Below are 27,780 nucleotides of genomic sequence, written 5' to 3' on the forward strand. Positions count from 1 at the left end.
CCTGTCTGCGGTCATAGCAAAATCACTCCACAACCTGGTCAGAAAACCCCTCTGGCCAACGCCACTTCTGATTTCTGCCCCTCTAACTCCTCTGGTCTGCTGGCCCCTGCAGCTCGTGTGAGAACGATCACGGGCACTGTGTGCAGGGAATGCCAGAAGCAAACGGTCAACAAGAGTTGATTGTTTGGTTGCTAATATTAGTTCCAAGTTCTCATGTGGCATTATATTTTGCAATTTGCCTTTATAGCGAGGATCAAGGAGGCAGGCCAACCAGTAATCGTCATCGTTCATCATTTTAGTTATGCGTGTGTCCCTTTTTGAGGATACGTAAGGCATAATCCGCCATGTGGGCCAAAGTTCCAGTTCTCAAATCTGCCCTGTGGACCCTGCATCCACAACATTCACCCAGTGTGCCGTGATGGACACGTAACGTCCCTGGCCATGCCTACTGGTCCATGCATCTGTTGTCAGGTGCACCTTTGTGCTCACAGATTGCCTGAGTGCATGGACGATGCGCTCTTTAACATGCTGGTGGAGGGCTGGGATGGCTTTTCTGGAAAAAAAGTGTCGACTGGGTAGCTCGTAGCGTGGTACAGCGTAGTCCATCAGGGCTTTGAAAGCTTCGCTTTCAACTAACCGGTAGGGTATCATCTCTAACGAGATTAGTCTAGCTATGTGGGCGTTCAAACCCTGTGTACGCGGATGCGAGGCTAAGTACTTCCTTTTTCTAACCATAGTCTCATGTAGGGTGAGCTGGACTGGAGAGCTGGAGATCGTGGAACTAGCGGGGGTGCCGGTGGACATGGCAGACTGAGAGACGGTGGGAGATGGTATTGTTGCCGCCGGTGCCCTAGATGCAGTGTTTCCTACTACAAAACTGGTGATTCCCTGACCCTGACTGCTTTGGCCTGGCAAAGAAACCTGCACAGATACTGCAGGTGGTGCGGAAAATGGTGGCCCTACACTGCCGGAAGGGATGTTGCGTTGCTGACTAGCTTCATTGGCCGAGGGTTCTACAACCTTAAGGGACGTTTGGTAGTTAGTCCAGGCTTGCAAATGCATGGTGGTTAAATGTCTATGCATGCAACTTGTATTGAGACTTTTCAGATATGGCTGCCAATCGGGGTCAAGAACTGGGTCATCTATTACCTCTTCTTGTAGCTCGTGTGCAACTTCGTCTGTGTCACCGTGTCGGTCGGTGGTATAGCGTTCGTGATGGGGCAACATAGTCTCATCAGGGTCTGATTCTTGATCATTACCCTGCGAGGGCAATGTTGTGGTCTGAGTCAAAGGACCAGCATAGTAGTCTGGCTGTGGCTGTGCATCAGTGCATTCCATGTCAGATTCAACTTGTAATGGGCATGGACTGTTAACTGCTTCACTTTCTAAGCCAGGGACGGTATGTGTAAAGAGCTCCATGGAGTAACCCGTTGTGTCGCCTGCTGCATTCTTCTCTGTTGTTGTTTTTGCTGAAGAGGACAAGGAAGCGACTTGTCCCTGACCGTGAACATCCACTAACGACGCGCTGCTTTGACATTTACCAGTTTCACAAGAGGAGGCAAAAGAGCTAGAGGCTGAGTCAGCAAGATAAGCCAAAACTTGCTCTTGCTGCTCCGGCTTTAAAAGCGGTTTTCCTACTCCCAGAAAAGGGAGCGTTCGAGGCCTTGTGTAGCCAGACGACGAACCTGGCTCCACAGCTCCAGACTTAGGTGCAATATTTTTTTTCCCACGACCAGCTGATGCTCCACCACTACCACTACCCTCATTACCAGCTGACAATGAACGCCCCCGGCCACGACCTCTTCCACCAGACTTCCTCATTGTTTTAAAAACGTAAACAAACTAACGGTATTTGTTGCTGTCACACAAATTACACGGTGAGCTATAACTTCAGTATGATTTAGCTACCCCTTTACAGGTGAGTGAGACCACAACGAAAATCAGGCACAATGTTACACACTCTGTTGTTGGTGGCAACAAATGAGAGAGATGCCACACACGCAGGACTGTCACTGAAGCACAAATGTAAATATTAATCTCCCACTGTTTTTTTTTTTTGTTTTTTTTCAGGGAGACTTTAGGAAAAAAAAATAATAGAATAAAATGATTTTTTCAGGAAGAATTTAGAAACCAAATAAAATAAAATGATTTTTTCAGGGAGAATTTAGAAAACAAATAAAACAAAAAAAGGCTTTCTATGGCCCACTGAGTGAGAGATGACGCACACAGGAGTCAGGAGTGGCACACAAGCCCAGAGGCCAATATTTATCTCCCACAGATTGATGTAGTGATTTTTTCAGGTAGATTTTGGAACCCAAATCAAGCTAAAAAAATAATAGGCTTTCTATGGCCCACAATTGGAGAGAGAGAGAGAGATGGCACACCCAGGAGTCAAGACTGGCACACAAGCAGAAAGGGCAATATTAATCTCCCACTGTTTTTTTTTTTTTTTTTTTTTCAGGGAGACTTTAGGAAAAAAAAATAATAGAATAAAATTATTTTTTCAGGAAGAATTTAGAAACCAAATAAAATAAAATGATTTTTTCAGGGAGAATTTAGAAAACAAATAAAACAAAAAAAGGCTTTCTATGGCCCACTGAGTGAGAGATGACGCACACAGGAGTCAGGAGTGGCACACAAGCCCAGAGGCCAATATTTATCTCCCACTGATTGATGTAGTGATTTTTTCAGGTAGATTTTGGAACCCAAATCAAGCTAAAAAAATAATAGGCTTTCTATGGCCCACAATTGGAGAGAGAGAGAGAGATGGCACACCCAGGAGTCAAGACTGGCACACAAGCAGAAAGGGCAATATTAATCTCCCACTGATTTGTTTTTTTTTTTTTTTTTCAGGGAGACTTTAGGAAAAAAAATAATAGAATAAAATGATTTTTTCAGGAAGAATTTAGAAACCAAATAAAATAAAATGATTTTTTCAGGGAGAATTTAGAAAACAAAAAAAGGCTTTCTATGGCCCACTGAGTGAGAGATGACGCACACAGGAGTCAGGAGTGGCACACAAGCCCAGAGGCCAATATTTATCTCCCACTGATTGATGTAGTGATTTTTTCAGGTAGATTTTGGAACCCAAATCAAGCTAAAAAAATAATAGGCTTTCTATGGCCCACAATTGGAGAGAGAGAGAGAGATGGCACACCCAGGAGTCAAGACTGGCACACAAGCAGAAAGGGCAATATTAATCTCCCACTGATTGATTTATTGATTTTTTCAGGTAGAATTTAGAACCCAAATAAAGCAAAAAAAAAAAGGGCTTTCTATGGCCCACTGAGTGAGTGATGATGCACACAGGAGTCAGGAGTGGCACACAAGCCCTGAGGCCAATATTTTTCTCCCACTGATTGATGTAGTGATTTTTTCAGGTACATTTTAGAACCCAAATCAAGCAAAAAAATAAATAGGCTTTCTATGGCCCACTATTTGTGAGAGAGATGGCACGCTCAGGACTGGCACACAAGCCCAGAGGCCAATATTAATCTCCCACTTTTTTTTTTTTTTTGTTCCAGGGAAAATTTATAAACCCAATAAAAAAAATAATAAATAGTCTTTCTATGGCCCACTATCTGAGAGAGAGAGATGGCACGCTTAGGACTGGCACACAAGCCCAAAGGCCAATATTAATCTCCCACTGATTGATTTATTGATTTTTTCAGGTAGAATTTAGAACCCAAATAAAGCACAAAAAAAAAAAAAAATGGGCTTTCTATGGCCCACTGAGTGAGTGATGATGCACACAGGAGTCAGGAGTGGCACACAAGCCCTGAGGCCAATTTTTTTCTCCCACTGATTGATGTAGTGATTTTTTCAGGTAGATTTTAGAACCAAAATCAAGCAAAAAAATAAATAGGCTTTCTATGGCCCACTGACTGAGAGATGGCACACACAGGAGTCAAGAGTGGCACACAAGCCCTGAGGCCAATATTTTTCTCCCACTGATTGATGTAGTGATTTTTTCAGGTAGATTTTATAACCCAAATCAAGCAAAAAAATTAATAGGCTTTCTATGGCCCACTGACTGAGAGATGGCACACACAGGGATGGCACTCTAGCAGAAATGTCAATCTTAATCTCCCACAAAAAAAAAAAAAAAAAAAAAAAACAGGGAGTGTCCTTCAATTACTATCTCCCTGCAGTAATCTCAGCCAGGTATGGCAGGCAGCAATAAGGAGTGGACTGATGCACAAATTAAATAAAAAGTGTGTACAAACAAAAAAGATAGCTGTGCAGAAAGGAAGGAACAAGAGGATTTGTGCTTTGAAAAAAGCAGTTGGTTTGCACAGCGGCGTACACACAGCAATGCAGCTATCAGGGAGCCTTCTAGGGCAGCCCAATGAGCTACAGCGCTGAGGGGAAAAAAAAATGTAGCTTCCACTGTCCCTGCACACCGAAGGTGGTGTTGGGCAGTGGAAATCGCTACAGCACAAGCGGTTTGGTGGTTAATGGACCCTGCCTAACGCTATCCCTGCTTCTGACGAAGCGGCAGCAACCTCTCCCTAAGCTCAGATCAGCAGCAGTAAGATGGCGGTCGGCGGGAACGCCCCTTTATAGCCCCTGTGACGCCGCAGACAGCAAGCCAATCACTGCAATGACCTTCTCTAAGATGGTGGGGACCAGGACCTATGTCATCACGCTGCCTACACTCTGCGTTTACCTTCATTGGCTGAGAAATGGCGCTTTTCGCGTCATTGAAACGCGACTTTGGCGCGAAAGTTGCGTACCGCATGGCCGACCCCGCACAGGGGTCGGATCGGGTTTCATGAAACCCGACTTTGCCAAAAGTCGGCGACTTTTGAAAATGAACGACCCGTATCGCTCAACCCTAATTCCCACCCATCCAGGAAAAGGACTAATAACTCTTTCAGCACTATATGTGCTGGTGCATGTTTCCGAGCTCACATCACCGCAGCTAATAGCCACGATGATACATATTTCCCCTCAAGGACTCATCCAGGGGCCATCTTAAATCCCCTCCCCTGCCCAAAGCCGGGGAACTTGGCACCTTTTGTCAACAGACAGTAGTCTCTCGACAAAACGTCAGCATTGCCATGCAGTTTCCTTGGCCTATGCTCCACATGGAAGTTAAAATCCTGAAGTTCTAGGACCACCCGGTCACTCGGGCATTGTTCCTTTTCTTATCCACTTCAGTGTGGCATGGTCTGACACTAGTCTGAACTTCCTGCCTAATATGCAGTACGTTAGATTATCCAACGCCCACTTTTCTTCGGGTTTATGGAAAACCCCGCCTTCCATAGAGCATCAAATATCACCTGAACCTTGCTCAGATAGCTTCCACAATCCTAGCTGAAGATCACAATGTCGGTAGGCCGCTGCATACCTCTTGTGAGGAGCTAGGATCTCATGGCTCTCTGGAATGTGGCTGGAGCACCTTGTAACCCAAATGGCATCCTAGTGTATTTTAAGCATCCATCTAGCATTGAAAAGGCAGTCTTCTCTTTGACGTCTTGGGATATGGCGATTTGCCAATGCCCTTTTGTGAGGTCAAGTGTAGTAATGTACCGAGTTGGCCCTAGACTCTAATTTAATTCATCGACATGGGGCATCGGGTATGCATCAAACTTAGAAACTTCGTTCAACTTCCTATAGTGATTGCAAAACCGCCACTCGCCATCTGGTTTTGACACTAAGAATATTGGTGTAACAATTATAGTGGTACACTTAGGAATCTCTTGGCTTGAGACAAGGCAGCAGAACCAGAGTATAGTGTAAAGTCTGTATTATACAAATAAACACAGGTGCAAGGTGTGAGCAAGTAAAAAACACAGCAAACAAAGGTGAAACCAGGAGAAGATTCTTTGCAGCTCTGCTGCAAGCAGAGATAGTGTTTATATGCACAAACATGGGTGCAGCAAGTGCACATAAGTTCAAGAGAATGGCAAGCAAGGTCCTTCTTAGGAGAAGTTCTTTTGCAGCTCAGCTGCGGGCAAGTCTTATGGGCGTAGCACTCTCTGGAGTAAGCAGATCATAAAGCACAGTTCATACCAGGGCTGGCAGCACTAGAAAAGTGTCCGGAAGCAGTGCAGAGCTACGAGTCCAGAAACAGTCAAATAAACAAGCAACGCATGCCAAACAAGATTAGCTGTAGCAGGCTAAGCTTACATGTCCCAGTAGGCAGGAGAAGAATGCAGGAGAACCTCAGAGATGAGAAGGTTTGCTGAGGAGGCGGAGCTGGAGTTTCTAAAGAGGGGAAGTCTCTTGCAGCACAAGCCAGGGATTCAGGCAGAATACACAAGCAAGGAGTAGGAGGCAAGCCAGGCTTATAAAGACAGGGAAGTCAGATTACATGAGCAGATTAGAGGCAGCAGACGCCATCTTGGAAAATGGTAATAAAGCACCACAGATGAGCAAGAAATCCAGAGTCCTTACAATTGGACTGGACTAGCCGCTCTTGGATTCCTCAAAGACTCCCAGGCTCAGCATTTGCTTCACCTCTTTTGAGATCACCTCTCGACGGCCTTTATGAATCTGATATTGTTTCAAGTTAACCCGGACATTAGGCTGTATCAGAACCTCATCCTCCATGACCTTCGTACAACCTGGCAGCACAGAGAATAGTTCCTTGTTCCACTGTAGCAACTCTTGGCACTGTTGCTTTTGGGCATGTGACAGCTTCTCTGCCACCTTAACTTCCTCCACATCCGCTTCAGGCCTGGCCATACAACACAGAGCTTCCATGAGCTCCCTTTCTCGCCATGGCTTAATCAGGTTGACGTGGCATACCTGGTAGGGCTCTCTTCCCTGGTTGGTGGACTTTACAGTTGACATCTCCAACCTTTTCAACTATTTTGTGGGGGTCCTGCCACTTGGCCAGGAATTTGCTCTCCACCATAGGTAACAGCACTAGTACTCGATCCCCATAGTTGAAGTGTCTCACCCTCGTCAACCTATTTTACAACCTGGACTGTGTCTCTGGTGCTTTGAGGTGTTCTATCATGAGGGGCATCACCTTGGCAATCCTCTCTTGGTGAAGACTCTGCCTCCCATGTCTCTTTTGCTGCACCGAGGAGCCCACGGGGGTGTGGCCATACAAGAGTTCAAAAGGGGAGAACACAGAAGAGGCCTGTGGTACTTCTCTGATGGAGAATAGAAGGTACAGTGGTAGACAGTCCCAGTTGCGGCCATCCTTCTCTATTACCTTCTTCAACATGGCCTTCAAGGTTGTATTGAACCTTTCTACCAAGCCATCTGTTTGTGGATGGTAGAGTGAGGTCCAGAGTTGTGTGACTTGCAGGGTTTTGCACAACTCCTTCATCACCTTTGACGGGGTCCCTTGGTCGTACAGAATCTCTTTGGGCAACCCCGTTCTAGAGAAGACATGAACCAACTCTCGGGTGACACACTTGGTAGAGGAGTTACGTAGTGGAATGGCCTCCAGGCAATGCATAGCATAGTCCAGTACCACCAAGATATACTGATGTCCTCTGGCGGGCTTGACCAAGTGTCCCACTAGATCCATGGCTATGCGATCAAATGGCATCTCAATAATGGGCAATGACACTAAGGGTCTATGAAAGTGGGCCACTGGGAAAGTCAACTGACAGGTGGGACAGGACCTACAGAAATTCTCAATATCATGGTGACAACCGGGCCAGTAGAACCTCTTGAGGATCTATTCCTGGATTTTTTCTACACCCAGGTGACCACCTAACATGTGTATGGACCATGTCTAACACTCTGCATCTGTACAGCCCTGGCACCAGTAACTGCTCAATTACCTCCCCTCTCAGCTTGGTGATCCGAAACATCATCTCCCCATTCATGGCAAAGTATGGGTATCCGGTGTCAGCCACCAACTCTTGAGCAAGACCATTAAGTGCCGTCACATTATCAAATGTCCTTCTAGAGTTAAATCCCTGAGTTGGGCAGTTCCAAAGTTTCCCTCGGACACCTCCAGCTCAGGAATGTTAGCCTCTGGGGATGCTTGCCTCATCCTCATCGCCAACAACCACACAAAACGGAAACCTGTCAGCTGCGGACTGCGATGAGGTTTTTTAGGAGCAACCTGTTGTCCAGACAATCAGATGTCCTCCCTTTCCCTCACAAGTCCCAAAATAATGCAAAGTCCTGACCTATTATAATAGGGTGCAATAGGTCCTTGACTATGCCCACCTCATGGGACAAAGTTTGTGTTTATGACTACTTGGGACACAGGGTAGTCCTTAGTGTCACCATGGATACATTGGACGCCCACCCTCTTTTCAGGAATCAGCTGATGGGGAATTGTGGCCCTCACTAGGGTTACCAAATTCCCTGAGTTCAACAGACCAGTCATTTTTACCATGTTTATGGTCACATGGCATGCCTGCGGTGCCTCACATGGTTGAGTGACAGCACTACAGGCAGGATATGCAAAATATGAGCAGTGCCATCCTATGCTGCAGTCCTTTGGCTTGGTGGTCATGGGGCAATGGGTGGCTATGTGACCTGGAGTATGACACATCCAACAAAATATATTATTGGACGGGCCTTTGACAATAACTCGGATGTCTCATGGGCTCTTGGATGCCCCCCACATACTACTCTAACTTCCTTCTTTTGAGTGCCCCCCACATGCTACTCTAACTTCCTTCTTTTGAGTGTCAGACCCCCTTTGGGAAGCCTAGTATTGGGATGCTTGCTGTTGTGAATTCTGTGGTCAAGCTCCCTCCTGTGGTCATGAGTGGTACTTCGGCTGGTTCTGTCTATGAGCTTCCTTTGGTGGATGTGAGTGGGGATGCGGCTTCTGAGTTTCCTTCCTCAGGTGACGAGGTTAAGTCGTTAGGTGCTGCTCTATTTAACTCCACCTAGTTCTTTGTTCCTGGCCTCCAGTCAATGTTCCAGTATTGGTCTTGCTCTCTCCTGGATCGTTCTTGTGGCCTGTCTACCCTGCAGAAGCTAAGTTTTGCTTGTGTTACTTTTGTTTGCAATATTTTCTGTCCAGCTTGCTATATTGGTTTTTCTTGCTTGCTGGAAGCTCTGAGACGCAGAGGGAGCACCTCCGTACCGTTAGTCGGTGCGGAGGGTCTTTTTGCGCCCTCTGCGTGGTTGTTTGTAGGTTTTTGTGTTGATCGCAAAGCTATCTTTCCTATCCTCGGTCTATTCAGTAAGTCGGGCCTCACTTTGCTAAAATCTATTTCATCTCTGTGTTTGTATTTTCATCTTAACTCACAGTCATTATATGTGGGGGGCTGCCTTTTCCTTTGGGAAATTTCTCTGAGGCAAGGTAGGCTTATTTTTCTATCTTCAGGGCTAGCTAGTTTCTCAGGCTGTGCCCGAGGCGCCTAGGTCTGGTCAGGAGCGCTCCACGGCTACCTCTAGTGTGGTATGATAGGATTAGGGATTGCGGTCAGCAGAGTTCCCACGTCTCAGAGCTCGTCCTATGTTATTAGTAACTATCAGGTCACTTTGTGTGCTCTTAACCACTAGGTCCATTGTGGTTCTGATTCACCAGTTCATAACAGCTTGTACCCCTTGTTTCCCCAAGGAACTCTTAACCACCTGGTATCTCTACACCAGACTCGCTAGGTCATCGGTATTACGGGGATCTTCCTGGGCCACCCAGGATTGCAGCGACCTTGGTAGGGAGTGTATTAACCTGTCCATGACAACCTTCTCCACCATCAGTGCTGACGAAGGAGGATTCAGGTTGCAACCATTTTTGGACCAGGTATAGAGATCAAAGATTTGGGACCGGGGAGGTTTATCAATGCGATAGACCCAATGATGCTCCCATTGCGCTGTGACTGTCAGAGTCACTCCTGAGTGTGCCAAGATCTTAGCTTTTAAATTGTACTCTTTTTGTCCTACAACACAAAGTCATAATAAACCTTCTGTGGTTCCCCTGCTAAATATGGCGCCAGGACCTCAACCCACTGCTCCGGAGGCAATTTCTCCCACTCCACTACCCTTTCAATCCCCGTCAGGAACACCTCGATGTCATCACCCGGGGTCATCTTTTGCAATGCTCTTCTTACCTTTTTCCTCACGTGAGAGTCATCACCTGGATTTGGTACGGTTGCCCTGCCATGGATTGCCTCAGATAAGAGTTCCATTTGTTGACTGTGCTGCTGCTGCATCTGCTCCTGCTGTTGTTGTTTCTGCCATATATGTTGCTGCTGAAGATTAGCCTGCACCAGTTGCTTTATTAACTCCTCCATGTTGGCTTTTGCTCCTGTAGTTGCTTTCACCCAGGACATGTGGTATCTGTGCCCCTTGGGATTCATGCCTGTGCTTCTAGCACCAATTGTAAAGGTTAGTACTCACTCGACTGCGTTTGAGGTAGGCACATCAAGCGTTATTGCTGTGTGAGCAGGTTTCAGGATGCAGTAACGGACAGGAGGCAGAGCAAGAGTTAACACTATTGGTTTACTGAATGGGGATATACTCCAGGCAGTGAGAGGAGGAGTTAACAGGGGTATAACAAAGGGGAGGATACAAAAAGAAGGCAAGGAAACGATGACGGTATGGAGGGGTTAAAGCAACAGTTATTTAGGGTTAACTTATCAGTTCAACGGCTTTTTGACTGAAGAGTCCACGATACAAATGGTGGCGCTTACGCTGTCAGCACATGATTAATCCGTTGTGGTCCTGGAGGCAGCGATGATCCGGGTCCTGATGGCGATGTTCGGTCCGTGATGTTCGCGGTGAGGTCTGGGGTCCTGAGCCAGCTGTGGCAAGCAAGGCAAAGTTTCTGCAACAGTCTGAGCCCAACAGGGCTCGATGAGGATATGCTGGGAGAAATAAGCACAGTGTACGGTGAGTCTCCCGCCCCTCCACTTGCAGTGAGCGTTCAACACCAACCAGCCCGATGCATACGACGCCCTGAGTGACGGGAGTCAACGGGCCCAAAGCACCAGTACTGTCACTGTCTCTGTGCGCGGTCGCTGGGGAGCACAGGCATGGGTCTGCACTGCACCCAGGCTCAGGCGACGGAGCCTCGGCACCCTGTGCTGCTCTCCCTGTCTTCCCGCCAAGTCTGACCGCTTCCGCGTGCGCTCTCTGCTACTTAGCTTAGCCACGCCCCCTGCTGTACAGTGCAAAGGTCGGTACCGATCTATACGTCTTCTTCCGGACAAAAAAGGAGACAGCCCCGAGAGTTGTGTGGCCATTATACAGTATTGAGCACTGTGTGGCCATTATACAGTATTGAGCACCACGCACCCGTGGTATCAGGATTCGGCTGTCCTTAAAGGTATATGCCCCTTTTTTCCTTTTTTTTGTTTGGCACTATGCAATCTTATACATGGGTGTATTGTACATTTATCATGACACTAGAGCACTTTAATTCTTACATCTGTGCAAGGATTTCGATATTATATATGAATTACACACTTTCCCTAATAGTTACATGTATGATATTGCTCTGATCCATAATTGGAAATTGTCTTATACTTGGAAATACTACTTTTTATTGTGTACCTTGTCACATCTATTGGTGTTAGCCACATTATTCTCTTTTCCACACTTATATACCGTATTTTCCTGAAGAAGACTTTTTAACCCCTGAAAATCATCTCAAAAGTCGGGGGTCGTCTTATACGCCGGGTACGGCGTGTGCAGGGTGCAGTCCTGTATGGTTCCCAGGATCTGGAGGAGAGGAGACGCTCCTTCAGGCCCTGGGATCCATATTCATGTAAAAAAAAAGAATAAAAATAAAAAATATGGGATATACTTACCCTCCGACAGCCTGCGGCTCTCGATCACGCAACCGAGACGTCATCGAAGGTCCTTCGCTCAATGCATCCTTAGGAATGGAGGCCGCCGCTTGCACCGCTGAGAGCCGCGGGCCATCGGAGGGTAAGTATATCCATTTTTTTTTTTTTATTATTCTTTTTAACATAAATATGGATCCCCGGGCCTGAAGGAGAGTCTCCTCTCCTCCAGACCCTGGGAACCATCCGCACCGCACACGCCGTATAAGATGACTGGGCGTATAAGATGACCCCCGTCTTATACGGCGAGTATATCCCAAACTCCATATTTTATATGGAAAAGTTGGGGGTTGTCTTATATGCCCAGTCGGCTTATACACCAGAAAATACAGTAATTGCTTTTGTCTATCACTTTAATTATGGTAGTAATACCTTTATCCGCCATTTCAATGTTTTAATATTATTATACTGATCATTTATTAAAATATGTATATATACGATATACTTTGCATCTTGATACACGCACATGCTTTTCTTGTACCATTTTTTGCCATTACTTAATAAACATATATAATAATTTTTATATTTTCTGTCTGGACATCTTTGGTTTTCCATGCTGGTTTTTGGCTTTTCTTCTATACTGTATGGAGAGAATGGCGGTACTGTAAGAAGATTATACTGTGTGTGGTGGCATGGTGATAATGTGAGAAGATTATACTGTGTGTGGTGGGATGTTGGTAATGTGAGATTATACTGTGTGTGGTGGGATGGTGGTAATGTGAGAAGATTATACTGTGTATGGAGGGAACTTTGGGACTGTGAAAAGATTATACTATGTGTGGGGGTACGGCGGAACTGTGGAAATATATTTTGTGTGAGAGAAGCCAGTACTGTAGAAACTTTATACTGTATGAGGAGCATCATACAGTATATACTGCATAAGGGGTGTAAAAAGGTGTGTCATAAGAAGAACAATTCCACGGGGGGGTGCGGCATTTGCACAAAAAGACTGGCATCTGCCGTCCAGACGGGACTCTGCGGAATCAATGAAAAGAGGGAGCGTTTCAGGAAGAAAGAGTCTAGAAGGTACACCAGGTCAGGTGACCTGGATGATGCAATTTCCTGTTATTATAAAGGCCATAGCCCCAAAGCCAGAACAGATTTGGCGCCAAGCAAAACAATGGGGTGCCAGGGAAGAATGTGATGTACCAGGCCATGGTAAAGTGCCCCAGGCAGCTGGTTGTCGCAGAACCCAGGTGGCACCAGACGATTCCCAGAGTCCAGATTATGCCAGCTAAGGCCTGAGAACCACACCTGCGCTGGTCAAGACCCGGAGTCCAGAATATGCCTGCCAAGACCTAAGAACATGACTTGCAGCGGTCAAGACCCAGACTCTGCCAGGGAAGAACAGAGTCCCAGCTCTTATTTCTTCTGGAACAAGAGACATCTGCTGTTGATCAAGCACTGAAGATCTGAAAGGAAACTCCGCTCAGTAGTATACGCCTGCAGTGAAGAGCAGGAGGCGCAAGTGAGCAGGGCCATTGCTTCCAACACTGAAGTCAGTACAGTTGTTGGCCTAGTGCAGTGGTGGGGAACCTCAGGCCCCAGGGCCATTTACGGCCCTCGATGACCTTTTATCAGGCCCCCGAGCAGATTCTCAGGGACCGCATTCTTGGAAAAGGAGCTGTATTTTGATTGCCACAAGCTCATTAACCCCTTTACCCCCAAGGGTGGTTTGCACGTCATTGACCAGGCCAATTTTTACAATTCTGACCACTGTCCCTTTATGAGGATATAACTCTGGAACGCTTCAACGAATCCTGGTGATTTTGACATTGTTTTCTCGTGACATATTGTACTTCATGTTAGTGGTAAAATTTCTTTGATATTATCTCCGTTTATTTGTGAAAAAAATGAAAATTTGGCGAAAATTTAGAAAATTTTGCAATTTTCCAACTTTGAATTTTTATGCAATTAAATCACAGAGATATGTCACACAAAATACTTAATAAGTAACATTTCCCACATGTCTACTTTACATAGGCACAATTTTGAAAAAAAAATTGTTAGGGAGTTATAAGGGTTAAAAGTTGACCAGCAATTTCTCATTTTTACAACACCATTTTTTTTTTAGGGACCACATCTCATTTGAAGTCATTTTGAGGGGTCTATATGATAGAAAATACCCAAGTGTGACACCATTCTAAAAACTGCACCCCTCAATGTGCTCAAAACCATATTCAAGAAGTTTATTAACCCTTCTGGTGCTTCACAGGAATTTTTGGAATGTTTAAATAAAAATGAACATTTAACTTTTTTTCACAAAAAATTTACTTCAGCTCCAATTTGTTTTATTTTACCAAGGGTAACAGGAGAAAATGTACCCCAAAAGTTGTTGTACAATTTGTCCTGAGTACGCCAATACCCCATATGTGGGGGTAAACCACTGTTTGGGCGCATGACAGAGCTCGGAAGCGAAGGAGTGCCATTTGACTTTTCAATGCAAAATTGACTGGAATTGAGATGGGACGCCATGTTGCGTTTGGAGAGTCACTGATGTGCCTAAACATTGAAACCCCCCACAAGTGACACCATTTTGGAAAGTAGACCCCCTAAGGAACTCATCTAGCATTGTGGTGAGCACTTTGACCCACCAAGTGCTTCACAGAAGTTTATAATGCAGAGCCATAAAAATAAAAACACATTTTTTTTCCCACAAAAATTATTTTTTAGCCCCCAGTTTTGTATTTTCCTGAGGGTAACAGGAGAAATTGGACCACAAAAGTTGTTGTCCAATTTGTCCTGAGTACGCTGATACCCCATATGTGGGGGGGAACCACCGTTTGGGCGCATGGGAGGGCTCGGAAGGGAAGGAGCGTTATTTGGAATGCAGACTTAGATAGAATGGTCTGCAGGCGTCACATTGCGTTTGCAGAGCCCCTAATGTACCTAAACAGTAGAAACCCCCCACAAGTGACACCATTTTGGAAAGTAGACCCCCTAAGGAACTCATCTAGATGTGTTGTGAGAGCTTTAAATCCCCAAGTGTTTCACTACAGTTTATAACGCCGAGCCGTGAAAATAAAAAAATCTTTTTTTTTCCACAAAAAATATTTTTAGCCCCGAGTTTTGTATTTTCCCAAGGGTAACAGGAGAAATTGGACCCCAAAAGTTGTTGTCCAATTTGTCCTGAGTACGCTGATACCCTATATGTTGGGGTAAACCCCTGTTTGTGCACACGGGAGAGCTCGGAAGGGAAGGAGCACTGTTTTACTTTTTCAACGCAGAATTGGCTGGAATTGAGATCGGACGCCATGTCGCGTTTGGAGAGCCCCTGATGTGCCTAAACAGTGGAAACCCCCCAATTATAACTGAAACCCTAATGCAAACACATCCCTAACCCTAATCCCAACGGTAACCCTAACCACACCTCTAACCCAGACACACTCCTGTTGTGAGTTCCGTTCTTGGTTGTAAGTAGTATTTTTGTGAGTTCTGCTCTTGGGCTCCTCCTGTGGTCTTTAGTGGTATTGCTGCTTCTTGGATTTAGCTTCTCAGCTGTTTCCTTTGATTGTCTTTTGGGCTCGGCTATATTAGGCTGGCCTTAGCCCTCAATCAATGCCAGTTGTCAATTGTCTCTGCCTGGAGTCATTGCTCTTTGGACTTTCCTGACACTCTGACCAAGTTCTGCTAAGCTAAGTTCTTCCATGTCCTTTGCAGTTCACTTATTGTGGACTTGTTGTTTTGTACTGTCTTGTTTTTGCTCATTTGTCCAGTTTATCAGTATGGATCTATTTAGCTAAGCTGGAAGCTCTGGGCAGCAGAGTTTTCCCTCCACACCTTTAGTTAGGTGTGGAGATTTTTGCATTTCTCTGCGGTGGACTTTTTATAGTTTTTTCTACTGACCGCACAGAGCTCTTTTCTGTACTTTCCTCTCTAGCTAGAAGTGGCCTCCTGTGCTCAATCTTATTTCATACTACGTTTGTCATTTCCTTCTCCTCTCACAGTCATTACATGTGGGGGGCTGTCTTTCCTTTGGGGATTTTCTCTGAGGCAAGATAGTTTTCCTGTTTCTATCTTTAGGGGTAGTTAGCTCTTAGGCTGTGACGAGTTGCATAGGGAGCGTTAGGAGCAATCCACGGCTGCTTCTAGTTGTGTGTTGAGCTTAGGGTCTGCGGTCAGTATAGATACCACCTGCTCAGAGCTAGTCTCATGTCGCTCCATAATCACCAGACCATAACAGTACAACTGGCCAAAATTGAACTGAATGCCTCTCAAAAGAAGGAAAAGAAATGAGTTTTGAGGTTTTTTTTTCCTCTGGTTTGTTTTGCCTTTTTTTTTCCTCTTGATCTCTGGGTGATTCTGGATTTGGATGCAGGCATGGATGTTCAAGGGTTATTTTCTCGTGTGAATCAGCTTGCTGCAAGAGTACAGAATATTCAAGATTTTGTTGTTCAGACTCCGGCCTTAGAGCCTAGAATTCCTACTCCGGATTTGTTTTACGGGGATAGATCTAAGTTTCTGAACTTTAAAAATAATTGCAAACTGTTTTTTGCTCTGAAACCCCGTTCCTCTGGTGATCCCACTCAGCAAGTAAAAATTGTTATTTCTCTGCTACGTGGCGATCCTCAGGACTGGGCATTCTCTCTTCAGTCAGGGAATCCGGCATTGCTTAATGTAGATGCATTTTTTCAATCGCTCGGATTATTGTATGACAAACGTAACTCTGTAGAGCATGCTGAGAAAACACTGTTGGCCCTGTCTCAGGGTCAGGAAGCAGCAGAGTTATACTGCCAGAAATTTAGAAAATGGTCTGTGCTCACTGGATGGAATGAGGACGCTCTGGCAGCCATTTTCAGGAAGGGTCTTTCTGAAGCCCTTAAAGATGTTATGGTGGGGTTTCCCACGCCTATTGGTTTGAGCGAATCTATGTCTCTTGTTATGACCTGGTGGTCAGGACAATAATGGACCTGGAGGTTAAGAGCACACGGAATGACCTGATAGTTACTGATAATATAGGACGAGCTCTGGGACGTGGGAACTCTGCTGACCGCAATCCCTAATCCTATCAACCACACTAGAAATAGCCGTGGATTGCTCCTAACGCTCCCTATGCAACTCGGCACAGCCTAAGGAACTAGCTAGCCCTAAAGATAGAAAAATAAAGCCTACCTTGCCTCAGAGAAATTCCCCAAAGGAAAAGGCAGCCCCCCACATATAATGACTGTGAGTAAAGATGAAAATACAAACACAGAGATGAAATAGATTAAGCAAAGTGAGGCTCGACTTACTGAACAGACTGAGGATAGGAAAGGTAGCTTTGCGGTCAGCACAAAAACCTACAAAAAGACCACGCAGAGGGCGCAAAAAGACCCTCCGCACCGACTCACGGTGCGGAGGCGCTCCCTCTGCGTCCCAGAGCTTCCAGCAAGCAAGAAAACGATCCAAATATCAAGCTGGAAAGAAAAATAGCAAACCAGAGAAAAACAAGCAGTCACTTAGCTTCTGCTGGGAAGACAGGTCACAAGAACGATCCAGGAGTGAACTAGACCAATACTGGAACATTGACAGGTGGCATGGAGCAAAGATCTAAGTGGAGTTAAATAGAGGAGCCAGCTAACGAATTAACCTCGTCACCTGTGGAAGGAAACTCAGAAACACCCACAGCCACCAGAGGAATTCCATGGACAGAACCAGCCGAAGTACCATTCATAACCACAGGAGGGAGCCCGACAACAGAATTCACAACAGTCTCTAGCCATTCAGATTGATCGACGCCTGCGTGAACGCAGGGTGGTGCACCATATGGCAGTGTCCTCTGGGCAGAGTTCTGAGTCCATGCAATGTGATAGGATTTTGACTAGAGCGGAACAGAGGGGATACAAACGTCAGAATGGGTTGTGTTTTTACTGTGGTGATTCAGCTCATGCTATTTCTGATTGCCCTAAGCATATTAAGAGGGTCGCCGGATCTGTTACCATTAGTACTGTGCACCCTAAATTTATCCTGTCTGTGACCCTGATTTGCTCATTGTCATCTTTTTCTGTCATGGCATTTGTGGATTCAGGCGCTGCTCTGAACTTAATGGACTTAGAATTCACTAGGCGCTGTGGTTTTTCTTTGCAGCCTTTGCAGAGTCCCATACCCCTGAGGGGTATTGATGCTACACCATTGGCCAAGAATAAACCTCAGTATTGGACTCAGCTGACTATGTGCATGGCTCCTGCACATCAGGAAGATTGCCGTTTTCTGGTATTACATAATTCACATGATGATGTTGTACTAGGTTTTCCATGGTTACAAGTACACAATCCAGTGCTGGATTGGAAATAAATGTCTGTGACTAGTTGGGGTTGTCAAGGGGTACATAGTGACGTTCCACTGATGTCAATTTCCTCTTCCCCCTCTTCTGATGTTCCTGAGTTTTTGTTAGATTTCCAGGATGTATTCGATGAGCCGAAGTCCAGTTCCCTTCCTCCACATAGGGACTGTGATTGTGCTATTGACTTGATTCCTGGCTGTAAGTTCCCTAAGGGCCGACTTTTCAATCTGTCTGTGCCAGAGCGGAGCAATGTTAAGGAGTCTTTAGAGAAGGGGCATATTCGGCCGTCTTCGTCACCATTGGGAGCGGGATTCTTTTTTGTTGCCAAGAAGAATGGCTCCTTAAGACCCTGTATTGATTATCGCCTTCTTAATAAGATCACGGTCAAATTTCAATATCCATTGCCTTTGCTCTCTGATTTATTTGCTAGGATTAAGGGGGCTAGTTGGTTTACCAAGATTGACCTTCAAGGGGCATATAATCTTGTTCGTATTAGAAAGGGTGACGAATGGAAAACTGCATTCAATACGCCCGAAGGCCATTTTGAATACCTTGTGATGCCTTTCGGGCTTTCTAATGCTCCTTCTGTATTTCAGTCCTTTATGCATGATATTTTCCGCAATTATCTTGACAAATTCTTGATTGTGTATTTGGATATTTTGATTTTTTCTAATGATTGAGAGTCTCATGTGAAGCAGGTCAGGATGGTGTTCCAGATCCTTTGTGATAATGCTCTATTTGTGAAGGGGTCTAAGTGCCTATTTGGAGTTCAGAAGGTTTCTTTTTTGGGGGTTATTTTCTCCCCTTCGTCTATAGAAATGGATCCTGTTAAGGTCCAAGCCATTCATGACTGGATTCAACCGACATCTGTGAAGAGCCTTCAAAAATTTTTGGGCTTTGCTAAGTTTCATCGCCGTTTCATTGCCAACTTCTCTAGTGTGGTTAAACCCCTGACCGATTTGACTAAGAAAGGCGCTGATGTGACTAACTGGTCCTCTGAGGCTGTTGAGGCTTTTCAGGAACTTAAACGCCGATTTACTTCTGCCCCTGTCTTGCGTTAGCCGGATGTGTCTCTTCCTTTTCAGGTTGAGGTTGACGCTTCTGAGATTGGGGCAGGGGCCGTTTTGTCGCAGAGGAATTCTGATGGTTCCCTGATGAAGCCGTGTGCCTTCTTTTCTCGGAAATTTTCGCCTGCGGAACGCAATTATGATGTCGGCAATCGGGAGTTGTTGGCTATGAAGTGGGCATTTGAGGAGTGGCGTCATTGGCTTGAGGGAGCCAAGCACCGCATTGTGGTCTTGACCGATCATAAGAATCTGATTGACCTTGAGTCGGCCAAGCGGCTGAACCCTAGACAGGCTCGGTGGTCCCTGTTTTTCTCCCGTTTTGATTTTGTGGTCTCGTATCTTCCGGGATCTAAGAATGTTAAGGCGGATGCCCTCTCTAGGAGTTTTTTGCCTGATTCTCCTGGAGTCCTTGAGCCGGTTGGCATTCTTAGGGAAGGGGTGATTTTATCTGCCATCTCCCCTGATTTACGGCGGGCGCTTCAGGAGTTTCAGGCTGATAAGCCTGACCGCTGTCCTGTGGGGAAGCTGTTTGTTCCTGATAGATGGACAAGTAAGGCAATTTCTGAGGTCCATTGTTCTGTGTTGACCGGTCATCCTGGAATTTTTGGTACCAGAGATTTGGTTGCTAGGTCTTTTTGGTGGCCTTCCTTGTCGCGGGATGTGCGTGCTTTTGTGCAATCCTGTGGGACCTGTGCCCGGGCTAAGCCTTGCTGTTCCCGTGCTAGTGGGTTGCTTTCACCTTTGCCCATTCCGGAGAGGCCTTGGACGCATATTTCCATGGATTTTATTTCAGATCTTCCTGTGTCCCAGAGGATGTCTGTTATCTGGGTGGTTTGTGACCGGTTCTCTAAAATGGTCCATTTGGTACCTTTGCCTAAATTGCCTTCCTCCTCTGATTTGGTTCCATTGTTTTTTCAACATGTGGTTCGTTTGCATGGCATTCCGGAGAATATTGTGTCTGATAGAGGTTCCCAGTTTGTTTCCAGGTTTTGGCGGGCCTTTTGTGCTAGGATGGGTATTGATTTGTCTTTTTCTTCGGCGTTCCATCCTCAGACAAATGGCCAAACTGAGCGAGCTAATCAGATCTTGGAAACCTATTTGAGATGCTTTGTGTCTGCTGATCAGGATGATTGGGTGACTTGTTTGCCGTTGGCCGAGTTTGCCCTTAATAATTGGGCCAGTTCGGCTACTTTTGGTTTCGCCTTTCTTTTGTAATTTTGGTTTCCATCCTCGTTTTTCTTCAGGCCAGGTTGAGCCTTCTGGTTGTCCTGGTGTGGATTCTGTGGTGGACAGGTTGCAGCGGATTTGGGCTCACGTGGTGGACAATTTGACGTTGTCCCAGGAAAGGGCTCAGCATTTTGCTAACCGCCGTCGGTGTGTTGGTCCTCGGCTTCGTGTGGGGGATTTGGTCTGGATATCCTCTCGTCATGTCCCTATGAAGGTTTCTTCCCCTAAGTTCAAGCCTCGGTTTATTGGTCCTTACAAGATTTCTGAGGTTATCAATCCTGTGTCTTTTCGTTTGGCCCTTCCAGCTTCTTTTTCCATCCACAATGTTTTCCATAGATCTTTGTTGCGAAGATATGTGAAGCCCGTTGTTCCATCTGTTGATCCTCCTGCCCCGGTGTTGGTTGAGGGGGAGTTGGAATATGTGGTTGAGAAAATTTTGGATTCTCGTTTTTTCAAGGCGGAAGCTTCAGTATCTTGTCAAGTGGAAGGGTTATGGACAGGAGGATAATTCTTGGGTTGCTGCCTCCGATGTCCATGCTGCCGATTTGGTTCGTGCTTTTCACTTGGCTCGTCCTGATCGGCCTGGGGGCTCTGGTGAGGGTTCGGTGACCCCTCCTCAAGGGGGGGTACTGTTGTGAATTCCGTTCTTGGTTGTAAGTAGTATTTTTGTGAGTTCTGCTCTTGGGCTCCTCCTGTGGTCTTTAGTGGTATTGCTGCTTCTTGGATTTAGCTTCTCAGCTGTTTCCTTTGATTGTCTTTTGGGCTCGGCTATATTAGGCTGGCATTAGCCCTCAATCAATGCCAGTTGTCAATTATCTCTGCCTGGAGTCATTGCTCTTTGGACTTTCCTGACACTCTGACCAAGTTCTGCTAAGCTAAGTTCTTCCATGTCCTTTGCAGTTCACTTATTGTGGACTTGTTGTTTTGTACTGTCTTGTTTTTGCTCATTTGTCCAGTTTATCAGTATTGATCTATTTAGCTAAGCTGGAAGCTCTGGGCAGCAGAGTTTGCCCTCCACACCTTTAGTTAGGTGTGGAGATTTTTGCATTTCTCTGCGGTGGACTTTTTATAGTTTTTTCTACTGACCGCACAGAGCTCTTTTCTGTACTTTCCTCTCTAGCTAGAAGTGGCCTCCTGTGCTCAATCTTGTTTCATACTACGTTTGTCATTTCCTTCTCCTCTCACAGTCATTACATGTGGGGGGCTGTCTTTCCTTTGGGGATTTTCTCTGAGGCAAGATAGTTTTCCTGTTTCTATCTTTAGGGGTAGTTAGCTCTTAGGCTGTGACGAGTTGCATAGGGAGCGTTAGGAGCAATCCACGGCTGCTTCTAGTTGTGTGTTGAGCTTAGGGTCTGCGGTCAGTATAGATACCACCTGCTCAGAGCTAGTCTCACGTCGCTCCATAATCACCAGACCATAACACACCCCTAACCCTAATCCCAACCCTATTTCCAAACGTAAATGTAATCCAAACCCTAACTTTAGCCCCAACCCTAACTTTAGCCCCGACCGTAACTGTAGCCTTAACTCTAGCCCTAACCCTAGCCCTAACCCTAGCCCTAATGGGAAAATGGAAATAAAAACATTTTTTAAATTTTTTAATTTTTACTTAAATAAGGGGGTGATGAAGGGGGGTTTGATTTACTTTTATAGTGAGTTATTTAGTGGATTTTTATGATTGGCAGCCGTCACACACTGAAAGACGCTTTTTATTGCAAAAAATATTTTTTGCGTTACCACATTTTGAGAGCTATAATTTTTCCATATTTGAGTCCACAGAGTCATGTGAGGTCTTGTTTTTTGCGGGACGAGTTAACGTTTTTATTGGAAACATTTTCGGGCATGTGACATTTTTTTGATCGCTTTTTATTCCGATTTTTGTGAGGCTGAATGACCGAAAATCAGCTATTCATTAACTTCTTTTGGGGAGGCGTTTATACCGTTCCGCGTTTGGTAAAATGGATAAAGCAGTTTTATTTTTCGGGTCAGTACGATTACAGCGATACCTCATTTATATTATTTTTTATGTTTTGGCGCTTTTATACGATAAAAAACTATTTTATAGAAAAAATAATTATTTTTGCATTGCTTTATTTTGAGGACTATAACTTTTTTATTTTTTCACTGATGACACTGTATGGTGGCTCGTTTCTTGCGGGACAAGATGACATTTTCAGCGGTACCATGGTAATTTATATCTGTCTTTTTGATCGGGCGTTATTCCACTTTTTGTTCGGCGGTATGATAATAAAGCATTGTTTATTGCCTCGTTTTTTTTTTTTTTTTCTTACAGTGTTTACTGAAGGGGTTAACTAGTGGGACAGTTTCATAGGTTGGGTCGTTACGGACGCGGCGATACTAAGAATGTGTACTTTTATTGTTTTTTTATTTAAAGAAATGTATTTATGGGAATAATATATATATATATTTTTTCATTATTTAGGATTTTTTTTTTTTTTTTACACGTGGAAAAATTTTTTTTTACTTTGTCTCGGGGGGGACATCACAGATCACTGATCTGACAGTTTGCACAGCACGCTGTCAGATCAGTGATCTGAGTTAGAGCACTGCAGGCTTACCAAGCACCTGCTCTGAGCAGGCACTTGGTAAGCCACCTCCCTCCCTGCAGTACCCAGATGCCGCGGCCATCTTGGATCCGGGCCTGCTACAGGGAGGGAGGTAAGGAGACCCTCGCAGCAACGTGATCACATCGCGTTGCTCCGGGGGTCTCAGGGAAGCCCGCAGGGAGCCCCCTCCCTGCGCGACGCTTCCCTATACCGCCGGCACACCGCGATCATGTTTGATCGCGGAGTGCCAGGGGTTAATGTGCCGGGGGCGGTCCGTGACCGCTCCTCGCACATAGTGCCGGATGTCAGCTGCGATAGGCTAGATAGATAGGATAGATTGCTATGACGTACTATCCCATCGAGGGTCAGATAGGCCCAGGGCACCTCGACGGGATAGTATGTATAAGGTCAGAGAGGGGTTAATTTCTTCTTGCTCTATTAGCACACACACGTAGTATTCACTAAGGAACACCGAAGGGCATGCAATGAAAGATTACGTCCTGAAACCAGTGCCAGAGTCAGGATGTACTTTGTGGGCGGAGTTTATATGGCCCCTGAAGGATGGTATAAATATCCAAATGGCCCTTTGCAGAAAAAAGATTCCCTACCACTGGCCTAGGGTAATACAAGAGACAAGGAGAAAGCTAGTGGAAGTGAAGGCGGCCCAGAGAGCTTTGATAGACCATAAGTCCTCCTAACAAAGTCTAACAAGAAAAGGTGGAGACCCCGCTATGGCCGGTGTTCACAGAGTAGAGTTTTGTTGACTATATGTGTCAGGAAAATCATCCTTGTCAGTAGTTAAAGTAACCTTTGGTTAGAGGCTGCTATTACAGTGACATACCTCCCAACCGTCCCGGATCCAGCGGGACTGTCCCGATTTTGACAGTCAGCCCTGTGATCCTGGGCGGAACATTAGTTGTCCCGCACTGTTTGGGAGGTGTGTATATCACCCGGTCAGCTCCCTGAGTCCCTGCACCCGCAGAGCAGCACACCACATATTGGCTGCTCTGTGCGCACAGGACCTGTGATGAGGTCACAGGATGGGAGGAATCAAGGGGTCACATGATCGGGAGGACCTTTGTGTACAGGACTCTGCTGGTTGTCATGCCGCCGGACGAGGGTATGCGTAAGTGTGAGGTCAGGAAGGGTTTACAGTGTGGATGTAGCAGAGCCGTGTGTGTACGAGGTGTATGGATCGGAGCAGCGTGTGAAAGGTGTATGGAGCAGAGTCGTGAGTGTGTAAGACGTGTACGGAGCGGAGCCATGTGTGTAAGAGGTGTGTGGATTGGAGCAGAGTGTGAAAGGTGTACGGAGCAGAGTCGTGTGTGTACGAGGTGTACGGAGCAGAGCCACGTGTGTACGAGGTGTGCGGAGCAGAACCATGTGTGTACAAGGTATACGGAGCGGAGCAGCGTGTGCAATGTGTATGGAGCGGAGCCGTTTGTGTATGGAGCGGAGCCGTTTGTGTACGGAGCGGAACCGTGTGTGTGCAAGGTATACAGAGTGGAGCAGCGTGTGGAATGTGTATGGAGCGGAGCCGTGTGTGTATGAGGTGTACGGAGTGGTGCCGTGTGTGTACGAGGTGTATGGAGAGGAGCCGTATGTGTATGAGGTGTACGGGGCGGAGCCGTGTGTGTGCAAGGTAGACGGAGCTTAGCAGCGTGTGCAAGGTGTATGGAGCGGAGCCGTGTGTGTACGAGGTGTACGGAGTGGTGCCGTGTGTGTACGAGATGTATGGAGAGGAGCCATGTGTGTACGAGGTGTACGGAGCGGAGCCGTGTGTGTGCAAGGTATACGGAGCGAAGCAGTGTGTGCAATGTGTATGGAGCAGAGCCGTGTGTGTACGAGGTGTACGGAGTGGTGTCGTGTGTGTACGAGGTGCACTGACACTGACTGGCACAGGAGACACGGAGAGGTCTTTATCAGTGGCGTATCACAGCTGCAGCGATGTGAGCAGTCAGCGGCGCAGCTGGATGACACCATTCAGCGCCGTGGGAGTAGAAGCTGACGGCTGCTGCAAGGGTGCGCAGTGAAAGGTGTGTGTGTGTAGTGATGGAGAAGGCAATGATGGGGGTGGAGTAACCATGAGTGGCCATTATACTGTACCCAGCATTGTGTGGGGCCATTATACTGTATGGAGCATCGTGTGGGTCCATTATACTGTATGGAGCATAATGTGACCATTAATACAGTATGGAGCATTATGTGTGGCCATTATACAGTATGGGGCACTGTGTGGCCATTATACAGTATGGAGCATCATGCGGAGCCATTATACAGTAAGGAGCATCATGTGTGGTCATTATACAGTATGGAGCATCATGTGTGGCCATTATACAGGACGCAGCATCATGTGTGGCCATTATACAGTACGAAGCATCACGTGGGGCTATTATACAGTATGGAGCATAATGTGGCCATTATTCAGTATGGAGCATCACGTGTGGCAATTAGACAGTATGGAGCATCATGTGTAGCCATTATACAGTATGGAGCATCATGTGTGGCCATTATACAGTATGGAGCACTGTGTGTGTGGCCATTATACAGTATGGAGCACTGTGTGGCCAATATACAGTATGGAGCATCATGTGGAGCCATTATACACTATGGAGCATCATGTGTGGCCATTATACAGTTTGCAGCATCATGTGGGTCCATTATACTGTATGGAGCATAACGTGAGGCCAGTACACTGTACGCAGCATCATTTGGGGCCATTATACAGTATGGAGCATCATGTGTGGCCATTATACAGTATGGAGCATCATGTGGGCCCATTATACTGTATGGAGCATAACGTGGGGCCAGTACACTGTATGCAGCATCATTTGGGACCATTATACAGTATGAAGCGTCATGTGTGGCCGTTATACAGTATGGAGCATCGCTTGGGGCCAGTACACTGTACGCAGCATCATTTGGGGCCATTATCCAGTATGGATCATCATGTGTGGCCATTATACAGAAAGCAGGATCATGTGGGCCCATTATACTGTATGGAGCATAACGTGGGGCCAGTACACTGTACGCAGCATCATTTGGGGCCATTATACAGTATTGAGCGTCATGTGTGGCCATTATACAGTATGGAGCATCACGTGGGGCCAGTACACTGTACGCAGCATCATTTGGGGCCATTATACAGTATGGAGCGTCATGTGTGGCCATTATACAGTATGGAGCATCGCTTGGGGCCAGTACACTGTACGCAGCATCATTTGGGGCCATTATACAGTATGGAATATCATTTGTGGCCATTATACAGTATGGAGCACTGTGTCGCCATATTTTTTTGTTTAAAATTATTGTTTACGAAACATTGTGATCAGGAGTGCAAAATGGGTGTGGTTGGGGCGTGACTAGTTGTGAAATGGGTGTGGTCAGAGGTGTGGCTAACATTTGCCGTGGGGCGCTGTGCGCACCGCTAACTTTGTCTCTCTTTCCCTTCCTCGAAAGTTGGGAGGTATGGCAGTGAGAGTGAGGCCGAGAATTCATTGTGTATCTGATATTGTATATTTTACCTCATAATCACCATGTTTTGCATTATTCACTGTTGCCATAGTGATCACAATTCCCATTATCAGGAAATAAATAATTGTATTAACTACTTCCAGTTTGTGTGTTGTATCCGGTCATCTGCTTACAGGGGCATTATGGGGGCATTATACTGTGTAGGAGGCATCATATATACTGCATAAGGGGCATAATGGGGGCAAAGAAAGGGGCCTTGTACTGTGAGAACCATATGTTTCCTCACTTCCTGTCTTCTATAGTTGGGTCGTGTGTATCTATTACAGGAAACAGAACAAAAACGCAATAATTCTTATAACGTGGCAACAAAAACCTCAAGAGTCTCAGTGCTGAAGGGGTTAATGTCCCCTGCGCTCAGTAATGGGGAATCTCCACCACCTACCTCCACCCGCAGAGCCGCACTCCACATATATGGCTCTGGCTGCTCTGTGCATACAGGACCTGCGATGAGGTCACGGAGGGGAGGAGTCAGGGGTCACATGATCAGGGGACTGCATGATATCCACCAGTGAAGACGCTACATGGAAACTTCTCCTCAGTCAATGACATTTCCGCCATTATTCGCCCCTCACTACTGGCACAATTACCCCGCGCCGCCTTTTCTACACAGTGTTATGTGTGGAATGTAACGTGTGATTTCTCTGGAGACAAATAGACCCCACACATGAGGGAATTATCACCAGTTACCGGACGGCTACTATATGACGGCATATGATTGTGCTATCGACTCCACACCAGGAGCTAAAATGCCGAAATGTCGCTTATTTAACCCCTTCCAGTGTCCGGCTAAGGGTCATATCCGGCCATCCACCTCTCCAGTCGCTGTGGGGTTTTTTGTTAATAGGATGGAGGGCGGCGTCCATGCTTGGATTTCAGAGAGATTAATAAAATCACAGCTCACCTTCCCTATCCTTTACCCCTTATACCTGTGCTGCTTAGCCAATTACCTGGAGATAAATGGTTTTATAAACTCAACGTGAGAGAGGCATATAACCTTATACGTATACGCCATGGTGACAGATGGAAGACCGCCTTCAATACACCTGAGGGGCAGATTGAACATTTGCTGATGCCATTCGGATTAACAATGCTTCATCAGTCTTTGAACTTTTCATAAATTATATGATTTTCTCACTGGTGAGTAGATTTGCGGTAAGTAGTAGTGTAGCAGAGCTAGGTTTCGTCAAACTCAATCTGACAGGTGCCCCGCCCCTATCAAAGTGTATCAAAGTGTGTAACCCCTCCCCTCCTCCTGTCAGCCAGCTGTCCCTGAGGCTGGCTGATTTCCCCTTTTGATATAGTTTGATATATTTTAATTTGTTGCAGTTTGATATTATTCCCGTATTTGTGGGATAACACGTGTTTATAATTATATCCTAGTCGTGTATTTATTTTAC

At 45.9% G+C, this 27,780-nt stretch overlaps 1 protein-coding gene across 1 annotated transcript in view; it reads right to left on the reverse strand.

Moving 5' to 3' along the window:
- The window catches only part of LOC138663258 (zinc finger protein 420-like), a 62,531-nt gene extending 35,726 nt beyond the window's left edge, over nt 1–26,805 (reverse strand). Inside the window, exon 1 of the mRNA XM_069749430.1 lies at nt 26,766–26,805. Within this exon, the coding sequence (XP_069605531.1) occupies nt 26,766–26,792 (27 nt within the window). The 5' untranslated portion in view covers nt 26,793–26,805. The remainder of the gene's footprint in view (nt 1–26,765) is intronic.
- Nucleotides 26,806–27,780: the final 975 nt, after the last annotated feature.

Source organism: Ranitomeya imitator, chromosome 2, assembly GCF_032444005.1.
Source record: "Ranitomeya imitator isolate aRanImi1 chromosome 2, aRanImi1.pri, whole genome shotgun sequence".
In the NCBI taxonomy this organism is placed as follows: domain Eukaryota; kingdom Metazoa; phylum Chordata; class Amphibia; order Anura; family Dendrobatidae; genus Ranitomeya; species Ranitomeya imitator.